Genomic DNA, 14,784 nt, shown 5'->3' on the forward strand with positions numbered 1-14,784 from the left:
AAAACTATGACCTGCTCTTCTCACATTTTCCAGGAAAGTCAAATTCACACTTACTAATGCATATTAACATTTGTCTCAGTCAGATGCAACGTGCTGACATAGTATTTGTCGCATAATGCAAGAAGACACACACACACACACAGATATTTTAGCCTCCTGTGACTGAATATATTAATGTTTGATAGAGTTAGTATAATAATTGAAAAGCAGGTTGATACCTCCCTCTGTTTCAGTTAACATTCTTTACTCGCTCCCAAACAGAGGTCAAATCTGTGATCGCGCACAATGACAGCAATTACCCAAATAGAATGACATTATGAATTAATTGAAAATGACTCCTCTTATTATATTTTAATTGTTTGTTGAGTTAATAAATTAGGTTGGTGTCATGTAAGGCGGGTTTTGTTGATTGGTGAGGACAGGAAGAGTCGTGCTGAGTGTTTATCTAATGTTTGCATCCTAAACAATAAACGGTTTCAGCAGTAACAGCATAAACAAATGGCGTTCGTTTGAGAGTACTTTATTTCTGATAACATTACCTTACGGTGAGCTAACGTTATTGTGTAAAATTAATGTATTAATAGATCCTCTGGGTTATGAGAGGATTTTGTTATAGTCTTGCAGTGTTTAAAGAGTAATAAGTGCACATGGCACAAGATAATAATTCCGATAATAATTTTGTTTATCACAATGCAAGAGTTAATAAAAAGAGTTATATTTTCACTCTTCTGACAATTTTCCTGCATTTCTCCACTACTCTGAATTCCTCTTTATTTCTTTTATGTATAAAGGAGCCATATACTATAGAATCTAATTTTCTTTTATCTTTTAAAGTAATAAAGTTCATTGCCTGTCTCTAACCCCATGAAAAAGACCATTTATTGATTTAGATCTGGAAAAAATGTCTCGCTCCCTCCTTGACTTTCTTGTCAGAAACATTAAACAGCAAAATAACTAGTAATGAGAGTAAACTGGGTAAAAAACTACATCCCAAAAATAAATAACAGTGTTAGAAATGAGGGACTGAAGTTTATAACGAGATTCCAGATCATTTCTATCACATATTTTCAGAAAAAATATCATTAAAGTTCTTTAAACAGAAATCAAAGTATGTGTTTGGAGTGTTGTGTGTGTTGCTCGTCATTTCAAAAGATGTGTTTGTTGCGTCATGTGAACCATGTGCATCATGCCTCTTGTCAAAATACGAGCCTACTGCAGTGCATACGCGTCAAAAAAATTTTGATAAAAGAGATGTTCGTGTTCACAAGATACTCGCAAGACACAAACTTAACAATAAACTATAATCTCTTTTATCATAAACCTTTTATATGCATCTGCAGCAGGCTAGTATTTGACACCACAAGTGATTTGCACATTTGATGGGCTACATACATGTTGTGAAAGGCTCGCCATCGTGCGCCCTCGAAAAAAAGAACTCACCGGCCGCCACTGAACAAGGAAAATCAACAAATCTGGAAAAGGTTATGGTGTTAATTTGCCATACAACCCAGAATGTTATCGTTGGTTTCTGTAAAATAATATACAATAGGGGAGAGCGGGATAAGTTGTCACATGGGTAAGTTGTGGTTAAGATTGCTTTAATCTGAAGTTAGCACAATATTATTTTTTATTTTTTTGTCTTAAAAATACAACTTTGTTAGGTGTGAATGTTAAAAATTATTATTTACACAAAATAGAGGTGACAATAATGAGCCTTTTGAGCTGACGTGATATGTTTGGCTCTCATGGTTAAAAGCCGGGTTTAGAACAAGATAACCGAGGGTAAAGGGCAGTGTGAAAAGCCTTAGAGTTGACATTTCAGTTCTGGTTTGAATATAAAAATTAAAATCACTAATCGCAATTAAGTTGTGTTCTTCTTTTAAGATAATCTAGTGTGGGAACTTACCTGCCAAGGGGGCAAATTGTCACAAGTGAACATTCTATATTCATTAGTCTACAACAACTCCATACACTGTAAGCCCGGATAAATTGAATATACTTTAAAAAATGAAGCAAACTTGTTGCCCTAAAAACTTTAAGTAATGATTACTTAAAAACTTTAAGTAATGATTACTTAAACATATAAACTCTTCTAACAACAATTTAACTTGATAACCTGCGCGAGGGCGTGGATGTACTGAAGAGCTATTTATTTACATAAATTAAATTACTGTTAGTTTAAATGTACTTACATTAAACAACTATACATCATTAAAAAGTGTTTTGATTTAAGATTTAGTTTTTGACCTTTATTTTAATCTGAGAATCTTAGTAACAGTAATTTCTTCATTTTTGTCAGGAGTTATGAAAATGAAAAACGGTACATACCTTTAATTTGAAATATAACCCTCAGCCACACTCATTGATAAAAATACTCCTCCGTGATCGTCATGAAAGCACTCGATAAAACAACATCTATCGGGGCTTTTAATTCAAAGTATGCATATTTGGAGAAATATTACTTCAATTTTATATGTTTACTTCAAATTTCTGCAGTGGGGGTAATATTTCACCCATTTTTATTCAAAACATGGCGATATGAGCAAGCTGGAGTCCTGTAAGCATTCACACTCAGTTTGTTTCATTCATACGTGAAGCCGGAGGGCGCTAAAGTCTGAAACTCTTTCATAAACTTTCATAGAAAGAATAAGACGTCATAGCTCAGCTCAGCAGCAGGCAGCTGTCAGTCAGACGTGAACTTGAACAGTGACCTGCAACGAGCGATCGCTGTTTTTATAATAACATGCAAATAAAGATGTTTTGATGTTTTAAAACCATGGAGACAATAAACACGATTAAGATTATATATGGTTTGTCTGTATTTTTAACGCTATGTCTGTTATTTTCATAACAGTACTGTATATTATAATGCTATGCTAAGCTAACAGCATAAATAACATAAAATTGTTTATTTTCGGTCTTATTTTATGATCCAAAGCCACATCAGATCACGCATGATTGTTTAAGCACTCGACTTTTGATGTTATAATGTGAGTTTTATTATAAATGCTTTTGTAGTGTTTTGATGGTATGCTAAGCTAACGTACTAGCTGTTCTATAAACATCTGCTGTCTGGAGATATGAGATATGTGTTTCTAGGAATAATTTTGACTGGTAAAGCTTCTTTAAGGTAAGTTTCTTTTTGTAAGAAAGGACTTTAATAAAAAGAAAGTGAATTGAGACAAAAGGAGGAAATAAAACACTAAATAGAAATTATGAGCAATTATTATATTGTTTATAATAATAAAATAAACATTTAGACAGCCATATCCCGGATTAAAAGTTGTTAATGACTCATCCGGATGCTTATTTAATGAGTCTGTTTAAAACACGGAGCAATAGGACAATAAACTGAAAGGATGTTGTGAGATATAAATAAACAAACATTAGCTTAGCATTTTTGCTGTTTTCTCTAAATAAATTTACATGACATGGGTCTAAATTTCACAGTTTAACAATGCTCTAATTACCAATTTTGACTCTTTTGCTCCTTTAAAGTCACGTAAGGTTACTTCAGCCCGTACTGCTCCATGGTATAATGACAGTCTGCGTGCTAGGAAGGCTGCATGTCGAAAGGTGGAGCGCAAATGGCGTCTTACTGGCTTGAATTGTCACTATTTGGCTTGGAAGGAACTCCTGGGTGACTACAAAGCATTAATAGAGACAGAAAGATCATTTTATTTCTCTCAGATTATTGAAAACAATCAAGGAAACCCAAGACATTTGTTTCAAACTATAAATAGACTGCTTAAAGTTGAAACTGCTGCTACCCTGCCTGTTTCTCAACTGCTATGTGACTCTTTTCTTAAGTTTTTTAACTCTAAAATTGATAGTGTCCGCAAACAAATTTCAGCTGTATCTGCTCCCACTGTTTCACTACCTGGTTTGTCTGGGTTCACTGGTTTTCCTCTCACCAATTTTCTACATCTTGACTTTGAGGCTCTAAAAAGGGAGGTAACAAGCATGAAATCTTCCACTTGCCTGCTTGATCCTATTCCCGCAAGTTTATTTAAATCTTGCTTCGATGTTTTGAGCCCTATTGTCCTCAGTATTATAAATGACTCGTTACAGATGGGGGAGGTTCCAGCAGCATTAAAGATTGCTGCTGTAACTCCAGTACCAAAAAAAGAAAATGTCTCTCTGGATGATTTTAATAATTTTCGACCAATTTCAAATCTTCCGTTCATGGCAAAAATTCTTGAGCGTGTTGTTGCCTCTCATCTGCGTAACTATCTCACAATTAATAACCTGTTTGAACCATTACAGTCAGGTTTCCGTAAATTCCACAGTACTGAAACGGCTTTGGTCAAAGTGACCAATGATCTGTTGATGGCTTCTGACTCTGGTGCTATTTCTATCCTAATCCTTCTTGATTTCAGAGCAGCTTTTGATACTGTGGATCATAGTCTGTTGCTCAATCGTCTTGAGCAAGATTTCGGTGTGTCCGGCACAGCTCTGAAGTGGTTTCACTCCTATCTCACTGATCGTTCGCAGTTTGTTTCCATGGGCGGTTTCAGGTCTGAGGTTAGCCCTGTTTTCACTGGTGTTCCTCAGGGCTCAGTCTTGGGACCTCTGCTTTTTAATATCTATCTGACACCACTAGGTCAATTATTGCGATCGCGTGGCCTCCATTATCACTTTTATGCTGACGACACGCAGATTTATATACACTCAAAATCTGGTGAACATCTTGATGTTGATTTTCTTTCTGGCTGTGTTTCTGAGATAAAGGAATGGATGAGTAAAAATTTTCTGTGTCTGAATAGTGGTAAAACTGAAGTTATGCTAATTGGCTCGCGTCATCAGATTTCTAAAGTCGGTTCCTTACCCTTGTCTCTTGATGGCTCTGTTTTGGCTATTCAGGCTAAAGTGAGGAATCTTGGAGTTATTTTTGATACTGGGCTATCATTTGATTCTTTTGTTCAGAGTACAGTAAAGTCGTCCTTCTTTCACCTCAGAAATATAGCAAGATTACGTCCTATGCTAAATTTTTCAGTAGCTGAAAAGCTAATGAATTCTTTTGTCGTCTCTCGGATGGATTATTGTAACGCCCTTCTAGCTGGAATCTCAAAATCCTCACTCAATAGATTGCAATATGTGCAAAACTCGGCCGCCAGGATATTGACTGGGTCCAGGGTTTGCACTCACATTACTCCGGTCCTGGAGTCCTTACACTGGCTCCCAGTCCGATTCAGAGTAGATTTTAAAATTATGATGCTAACATACAAAGCATTGCATGGTTTGGCTCCTGACTACCTATCTGAATTATTAATTCCCTATACCCCAACACGGACACTTCGAGCTTCGCAATCCAACTTGTTGGTTATTCCCCGTACACACTTGCGATCTATGGGTGACAGGGCCTTTTCTTCATATGCTCCTGTTCTTTGGAATTCTCTGCCTCGTGATCTTAGGGAAGTCCAGAGCTATGATATTTTTAAAGGTAGACTTAAGACTTATTTTTTTAAATTAGCCTTTGATTGTTGATGCTATTTTATTATTTGTGTTTGTGTTGTGTAGCTTGTGTACAGCGCTTTGAGAAGCTGCTTATAAAGGCGCTTTATAAAATAAAGTTTATTATTATTATTATTATAAAAAACATTTCATAAAATACAGAGTTTTAGAGGTATCATCTTCAGATTTAAAACAGAACATGGTCAGACCTGTGGCTTTATCTGCAGAGCATTTCTAGATTGCTCCAAGGCCAATTTCATTTAGATTTTCATAACAATATTTCATACATGTTTGGTGGAGTTTATAAAAAAGAATAATTTAAGCTCTCTATAACAACTTTTTTCATTATGAAAGTAACTAATGTTCACCTCTTAATAAACTTCCAAGTGTCTGCTTTCAAATGAGACCAAACTTATGCTTTTAGTGCAAAGACTTTATAAACTGTATCTATTTTAGTTTGGCTATGACAGTTTTTGTGGGGGGGTTCGGAAAATGGAATGAGGGCTAACAGGTTAAAGTTGAATAGACGTCTTCCAATATTCCTGCACTCTTAACCCGGATTAGTTGACATTACTAGAAATTTGTGAGGAAGCCCGTTGCATAACTTTAGTTTTTATCACTTTATATTACTTTTGATGTTATAAATGACATTATAACACAAAATTAATGACTGACTTTAAGTCAATCATTGAATAAACGTGATTCTCCACAGAAACACACACAAAACTGTGTTTTTGACATACATTGTCAGTATTGGGGAGAGAAATACAATAAAATGTTCTGAACAGGGTTCATGTATGTAAACACTGATCACGTGAACAGTGACTTCACAAAATTATAAATACAACAAAACAACATCAATAATATAAGAGCTTAAACCTATATGACATTTTATTAACAAATATTTAAGTAGTGAAAGTTCTTATCAGTTTTTATTCTGTGAAAAAGCAGAAAATAATCAAAGTATTCAGGCGCAAAGGATTATGGGTATTCCTCACAACATGAACTAATAATTTTAAGTTCATTCTACTTGAATGTTTTAGTTTAATGGATTTTGTAAGCTTAAAAGTTAAATCAACTAAACTTTTTTAAGCTTTGGGTTCAAAACAGAAAATATTAAGTGATGTTTATTTGATTGTTTAAGTAAAGACAATATCAGGGTTAACAGTGTAATAAGATAAGATATGGAAATGTAATGAATACAACATATGTGCCGAAGACTTCCTTCTTTCATTTGATATGAGATTTATACCATTGTGATGTATGGTGCTCAGTAAGACAGTGTGAAAAGTGTGACAACTTACCCCGCTCTCCCCTACAGTAACTGTACATTGCAATTCCAAACTTATGTTTTAAATGATGTGTCATTTAGCCATAAAAAGAACAAAAAAGTAATTAATCACAGACCATATTTTACTTATAAATTAAAACCACGATTCTTTAAACCTTATAAAAAGTTTAAGACTTCCAAAGGAACTTGTCCCTCAACTTGTATTTCAAATTTAACAGTTGTATTCCCACCACAGACTTTAATAATTCACAACGTGTCAATACATTTCACTTCAACAATGACCTTATTATACATCTAACTGCATAAACATTACACTTACATTTCATCTTTTATTTACAGAAGTTCTGAGTGCAGAAACAAAACTGTTAAAGTTATCACCTGTCAACACAGTGCAGAAGGACTTTCTCTTTATCTGTCTCTATCTCTCTTCCTCAACAGATGGAGCGTAAGTATGTCTGCTTCCACAGTTATCCAGCATGTAAGAGAGGACACTGTGCCAAACCCCTGCTGGCAAACACTTCACTGCCAAACTCTTTCTCTAACATTTGTTCGCTCTTTCGCAACCTATTGATTTCTTACTATCATTTGTTCACGCTCTTCCTTCCATCACTCAGAATACTTTGTGCCGTTCACCTAATATGTCATAATTGCATAATTATAACATCCACACATCAAATGTGCCACAGCACCAAGAACAACAGTGATGACAAGAAGAATCAGTGAGATTGAACAAACATCTCAGCTTTGCCAAACCTAATGGAAATAGATGTCATTTTTAGTCTAAGAGCTTTAAATATTTCTCTGTTTTTGAGATGAAATATGATTATTTCAGTGGAATTGATTGAAAGATGAATAAATTAATTTTGTATTAGGATTTTAGCAAAACTCAGCTTAGACTACTGAAATGTCAATAAAACGATTTGATAACCAGAACGTGTTTTATATGAAAACTTTAGGGTAAATAGATTTACTTTTAATAAGGTAAAAAAAATTATTCCCATGTGGGTGGCATTCAATAATACACCCGAGGACAATAATCCAGTTTGCAGGACATTTTAGTTTCATGTTAGTTTAAATTCCCATCTAATTGAAAAAAATAATAATCGTGTAACAAACAAAACGTGATGGAATTTAAATACGCGGATCAAAATGAAATGCGCAATTTTCAATCCTCGCAAGGAGATCAACTGTTCCGCTGGCTATGAAATAATAATTGACATACATTCCTGCTTATGCATAATTGCATTAAAAACAGCCTTGCCTCTCTGTGCAGTCAGTAGAGTTGGAGGGCAGAGCGCACTCGTCCAGTGATTTGGTGCCAGTGCAGTTTTCACGCGCTCACAGAGTTACACAGAGACGCAGGACCACACGAACAACAGACGAGTTTATTTCCGAAGATAACCGAACCGTTCTTTAATGAATGGATTGACTGTTCGTTAGGTTTATAACGCGAGCGGTGAGTAAAATCTTGGCGTTTCGTGGCACTGATTTTGCGCAACTGCTTCCCTCATCTTGCGCCAGATTTGTCGGGGAACAGAAGATGCTCGACGTGCTCTGCTTCCGTGACATGATTTGGATTGCACCTTGCTTTTTTGGGGAGAAACAGCACTGAACGCAGTACGACGTTTCTGGACAACTTTGGTGCCAGTGGACACGGGCAGTCGCTGAAGTCTTGTTTTGCTGTCGGACTGATGGCTCTGAGCAGGATGGACATCATCGGGCTCTACTTGCTCCAGCTGGCAGTTTTTGGTGAGTTTTCTTTGTGATTAATTCCTTTGGTTTGTGTTGAACGAAGGATGCGCGCAGTCGCAGCTGTTGCGGATGTGAAGAGAATATTGAAAATCCTTTTACAAATCATCACTGCGTTTTAACTTCAACTTGGTTTTTTACATTATTGCTATTTCTCTCATTCGTATAAAGCTAAATTAATAAATATAAGAATTTTTCATAAGTTGTCCCACACAAGTTGTGGTTTACAATCCGTTAGGGCATTAGATTCTTCCCTCTTTCCTTTAGATTCTCGGTGCTTTTTTTATTTTTGCAGGGCAAGTGGATTGGACATCCCGTTAATGTGATTACGTTTGTGTGTTGAGAATACCTGACTTGAGTTTTGAATATGCACGCGCGCACATTATTATAAAGCAGCAAGCTGACAGACAGCCGTCAAACCACGCGCTTGTAACACGCGAGTGTGGCGTAGAGAGCAGATGATGTATCCTACTGCAGATATGCAAATATCAATTTTTAAGAAACTAGAAGAGACAACATACCGAGACTGAGAGTCATGAGCTGAGGGGGTATTCTTTAAAACATTTTCTCTAAGTGGACCCAGTGGCGTGTAGATTTACATCTGTTTAATTCGATTCACTGATTTCACTGAAATGCATTGACGGTTTTTCATAACAGTCTCAGTGTATTGACAAAGCTCTGCACTCCTGAAAAATAGTGGTTCTAAAATGTACTTTGTAAGACTGTGGTTCCTTAAGGAACCTTTAACATTCCCAAAACCTTTCTGTTGCACAAAAAGACTTTGTATTGAAAATCAAGTTTTTTAGATTATAAAAGAAAGAAATGGTTCTTCTAAGAACATTTGGCTGAAAGGTTCTTCTTAGAGGATCCAAAAATGTTATTCAATTGCATCGCTGTGAAGAACCTTTTCAGCACCCCTATTAAGATTGTGGGTGTGAGAAAAATCTACCCTACAAGCCATCGTGAAGGCAAGAGGCCACAGCAGGTTCATAATGGGAAGGTGAGAAAAAGCAAAAAGAGAAAGCCACAAGCAGTTCAGGATTAAAGACAGCTGCAGAGTAAATCCAGAATAGCCATTCAATCAAGAACAGATCTCGCAGATACCTGAAAATAAGACCATACCTCATGGAAAAGCTTCCCTGCGGCATCCCAGACCATAGTGAAATGTAATAACTGTGTTAAAACTAACAGGTATAATGCTGCACCATCAGTATAACATGCATACAGCCTTTCTGTCTTTCTTTATCATTCTTTAATTTCAAAGCACTTCAATGACATTATTGTTTTGTGTGCAGTACAGAGCAAGGTTATAAAACAGAAAAGTGTTTAGATTAAATAACATAATTAAGTAAAAACATCATCAAGATATTAATGAACATTGAGAATATAGTGTTACAGATGGCAGACAGGCAGCTTATGAATATGGTGAAGCAGTGGTTGCGTTCTGATGGTGTGCAGTTCAAATAGTTGCTGACCATAAATGCTGCAACCGATCCACTAGTGACCTTCATTTGACACAGTTCGGAAAATGTAAAGGTTATTTCTGTTTAATATCAGTATTTTCACTATAACTTATTACAGTGAAGGGGAGAATCTCTCAACCTTACCGATGTCAAGCACAGACACTTTTTCATTCGTTCCTATTTGTCTGTCTGCCTTACTTAGACTGTGGTTTGTGAGCCACAGGAAGTGTCTCTGTAAACCATGTTTATGTTGTAATACCAATGTAATACCCATGTTATTATATAAATTTGTCATCTTAAACCTATTCAAACTTGCACGCACGTGGATACATACATCATTACAGAGAATTTCCATTAACTATTGTTTTTGTAATAAAGTAATGATCATTTTAATTTAAAATCTCATATAAACCTTTAATCACTTTTACATTTGCACTTAAACATTGATCGCTATGTTTGTAAAGCTGTTTGAATGGTAAGGACATTTGGGTTTGATCAATTGCAACATCATGGCCCTGTTTACACCTGGTATTAAGATGCATTTTGGTTGATCATGAGCGGACAAGAGCGGTGCAGTCTGTTTGTCCACTTTCGACCACTTCTGTCCTGATAACATCAAAGGAATAGTCTATGGGTGAATTGTTAAAACACAAGCGAGAGAAATGCAGAGTTTAAAGAGCACCAATTATATGATTTACGATTTTACATTTCCTTTGGTGTGTAAGTGTGTATTAGTACATGTTAATGATATGCAAAAGGTACATACACGAAAGTAAACGATGACACGAGTTATCGTCTCCAACGTTAATCTCTTTTCATTGGACTACAACAAACACACGGATTGTAGGCAACAGTTTACTTCCTGAGATTGGTGATGTAGACAAGACCGACATTATCATAATTCCTCCCACTTTGGACTCTAAGCCTGTAAGTTAACTCCTAGTTAGCATTGCATTGTGAGAAAGAGGAGAGGTTACCTCTTTCTCCTGTTACTTGTTTATCTGTAATGAGATGAGATGGCCACACCCCCGCGCCATTGAAGTGAACGAGCAGAGACATCCATATGCATAACTCGTGCCTCCTGCAATCAATCTACGATCCAGTCTCTCCATTTCTTGTTATGCTGAGTTGTTTTATCCGAGTGCACCAAACATGACATCTAAATCCTTATTGCGTATTTGTGTCAGTATCTCCAGACGCGAGTGTTTTCTTTGTCCTTTTGTCAAACAGTACACACGACGGCACGCACATACACAAACACATGAGTCAGGAAATTTGACGCGCTTTTTGGTATTCTTATAAAATACGCGATTGCAAACAGTTCTCAATTCTTATTTACTTGCGAAGCGCATATCTCCCAACAGCAAGTTTATTAAACACAGGATCATTCGCGTGTGCACACATTCCTTTATACTGCTTTCATGATCAACACGTGTGGGAACAATGGCGGCGGCAGATGTAAACAAACATTAATAATTTGATCACACTTGTCCCTTGTTGTGTTTCTACTATAATGATTACAAAAACACAAATAAGAGTCCAGACAACTTCTTTTGAGCTTTTTACTGCACAAAAGTAAAACTCTCGCTGGCCAACCAAACACTTACCCTGTGTTAATGTTTACGATGACTAAACAGTACCTTTACCATGAGTACTATGGTTTTTTAAAGTATACTTGTGAAATTAATAGAAAATATTTCAATAGAAAAAAAATTCCTACAAGGCTCATTATTTGGCTCATTATGCAACTCTTTTGTTTCCCGAGCTGTCAATCACTGATTATTCAGGAGCTTTCCCGCCTCCACGCATACGGCCTTTTCCAAGCAAACGTGTCTTACAAATTGTGAATCAATATATTGTTTTATGTAAATGAGCAGGCCGAATGATTTTCACATCATTTTGAAGAAAAAACTCTAGACTACTAGATCCTGTTTAGAGGAGTCTTGGGAAAACATGTTTAGAATGAGTTTTGTGAACTTATATCAGTGACGTAAAAAACACGCATAAACATTTTTCTCTCAAAAAATACAAACATGTACATACATGTAGCTCATATAATATTGTAGCCAAGTTGTGCTGAACACATTGTTATGAGACTTTTGCCATTAATATGTTTTTAAGCAACTGAAAAAAGCACAAATGTCAGTGCATGTCAAAATTCCCCAGGGCCCTAAAAACCCCTTAGACCCCAGAGGGTTAAATATGCTGACAATGTTTTGTACATGTATATGTAAGAGCTCAGATATTTCAGAGCAATTGAAAGCAGCCGCTTTGGTTTTCATCAATGATAGCCTAAAGACCACGCTAACCACTGTGGTTCGCTCTAAAAGTCAGGACTGATAGAAAAACATTGTGCTCGTACATCATACATTAGATCAGTAGGCAGTAGTCTTGTGTGGCTGTTCAAACACATTCAACCACATAAGCATCTACATCACGAAAGCAGTCCAGTCGAATTGGTTTCGACTACCTTGAATGTGGTCGAAAACTCGAATGACTTTAATGTGGTCGGAAATGGATGAGCTCAAAACATTTTACACCCCGTTTACACCTGTGTTTAGCCTCGTCCACTTGTGATCCGATTCTGTTTTGTTACACTCACGCATTTCACACGCATCAGCATTTTTATCCTTAGCACTTTTTGAAAGTCAACATGTGTTCATTTCTGCCACTTTTAGAAAAACAGCAACACTCGCTTCAGCAAATATTTTGGGTCAGTGTATTATGTGTCCTCTACTGCAGGGGAGATACAAGCTCATCATGTGAGCGATGATTGCTTTGTGTCCTTCTGTGTCGCACTCCACTTTGACAGCCGTCATGGAGCCGGGCCGAAGGGAAACTTTAATGAGCTTGTAAACTGTTGGGTTGCAGTATAATCATTTCATATATCCAGTTATAAAACACAGTTTGCTATTGTGTAATCTTTTTTAATTAGCATAAACATTACAATATAAACACTAGCTATTTACAAAGGGAAATCAATGTGATTAAATGCTGAACAAATATGACCCTGTGAAATCCAGGCTTTAGTCTCATAATCTAATTATGAGATTACGAGCATACAAATTAGATTTTACATCGATTTAAATTTTTGATATGATCTTACAGAGTCAATATTAAAGATATAATGGTTATATTTTTACAAAATTATGTTTATTTATGCACAATGATGATTTTACATGGAATTTTTTTACATGCGTTTTCAAAACTACAAAAGCTTATTGCATTTCTCCATAAATTTTTGCACATTCACTGAGACATTTATGGTAGTTATGAGTCTCTCTCATGGTATTTATGCACGTAATAATGATGTAATTACCAACAGTTGACAAAAGTGTAAGATTCAAGTGTGCAATGCTAATGAATTCCATCGTTTCCAGACTAATGCTCATTTAGCCCTTTAAGCTCTTAGGGGATTGAATGAATTTGTTAGCCACACATTTAGTAACCTTGAATTGTGGCAGATTTCATTATGCAGTGCAGATTGCAGCACACAGGGATATAAATATACTCTGGCACGACTGCTGTTTCTCAGTAGCTTTAATGCTAATTCCCCATCCCATTGGCCCGTCCAGGTTAACTGCCTTCACACTCTTAATTATCCTCTGCATACATCTCTTAGTCTATTTCATTCAACATGACTTTTGGGGTGACTTTTTAATTAGGTGGCCCAAAGCTGTGCGTATTGACCTGGATTGACTGGGATTGAGTAGAGAATAACCAGGAGAGATAGACCAGGGGTTTTCAAACCATTTCATTCCAAAAATCACCTAGGCAGGTATAATCTATCTCAGGATCCAAATATTTTTAAATGGAAATATAACTTTGATATATTTAATACTGACTGAGTAAGGCCAAGTCAGAAATTGAAATCAATGTGAAATCCAACTTTGATGGTCTTAATCTTATAATTAGATTATGAGACTTTAACATTTAACAGGGTCACAATCACCTCTCTAAGGGGCCAATCACACCAAACGCGTTCTAAATGATTGGAAACGCAAGGTGCGCCACACTGCCTTTTTTTGGTCACTTTGAAAAAGAGCAATGCGGCGCAGCTTTTTATATTGCTAGGCAACCACTGAGTCAGCTGTCTTAATCTAATATTGAATTGTGAGCCCACTTTTGCTGTTAACTGTCATATTAGCATAACAGCGCGCATAACGCTCACTGCCCGTAGAAAATCATCCAAAAAGGCATCTGCAGCTGCCATAAATGCGTTTGCTGTGATCGGCATCTAAGGGGCCATTTACATGACAACGATTTCACTTGTTTTATGCAGTTTGGCTGTTCTTTTACATAACAATGGCATTTTTAGGTCCTGAAAATGTAAACTTTTGAAAAAAAAAGGTTATAGTGAAAGTTTTTGATAAAATACCTTGTAATCTCTGTGTAAACGACATAAAAGCGAATCAGTGGGAATAGTTTTGTCATGCGGATGTGTTACTTCAGTCTACAGGCATTTGCGAGTATAACCAAAACAACAATGGCAGCCTAAAGGACAGTTTGGGGCTGTTTACACTTGGTATTAAGATGTGTTTTCGTCGATCGGACGAGAGAGACAAGTCACGTTTACACCTGGTATGTAAATTCGTCTCTTTTGTCCACTTTTTACCGCTTCTGCCCTGAACGTGGGTAAGTCTCTCAGCTGTCATTTAAACGCGAGCAGGAGTAATGATGAGTTTATATGGACGCAAACTAATATTATGTCGGAGTCCGCTGCTTGTGTTATAAGTAAACATGCTGCACAGTGTTTTGTACGTGTATATATTAAAGCTTTTTTATGATATTACAGCGCAGTTGATGAAATAAGATTGTGCAACTTTC

General features: G+C 36.4%; 1 protein-coding gene across 1 annotated transcript in view; it reads left to right on the plus strand.

Moving 5' to 3' along the window:
• The first annotated feature begins 8,010 nt into the window (after nucleotides 1–8,010).
• gfra4a (GDNF family receptor alpha 4a) overlaps nucleotides 8,011–14,784 on the plus strand; it is a 125,436-nt gene continuing 118,662 nt past the window's right edge. The window contains exon 1 of the mRNA XM_055170203.2: nucleotides 8,011–8,494. Within this exon, the coding sequence (XP_055026178.1) occupies nucleotides 8,437–8,494 (58 nt within the window). The 5' untranslated portion in view covers nucleotides 8,011–8,436. The remainder of the gene's footprint in view (nucleotides 8,495–14,784) is intronic.

The sequence above is a fragment of the Misgurnus anguillicaudatus genome, chromosome 11 (assembly GCF_027580225.2).
Source record: "Misgurnus anguillicaudatus chromosome 11, ASM2758022v2, whole genome shotgun sequence".
In the NCBI taxonomy this organism is placed as follows: Eukaryota; Metazoa; Chordata; class Actinopteri; order Cypriniformes; family Cobitidae; genus Misgurnus; species Misgurnus anguillicaudatus.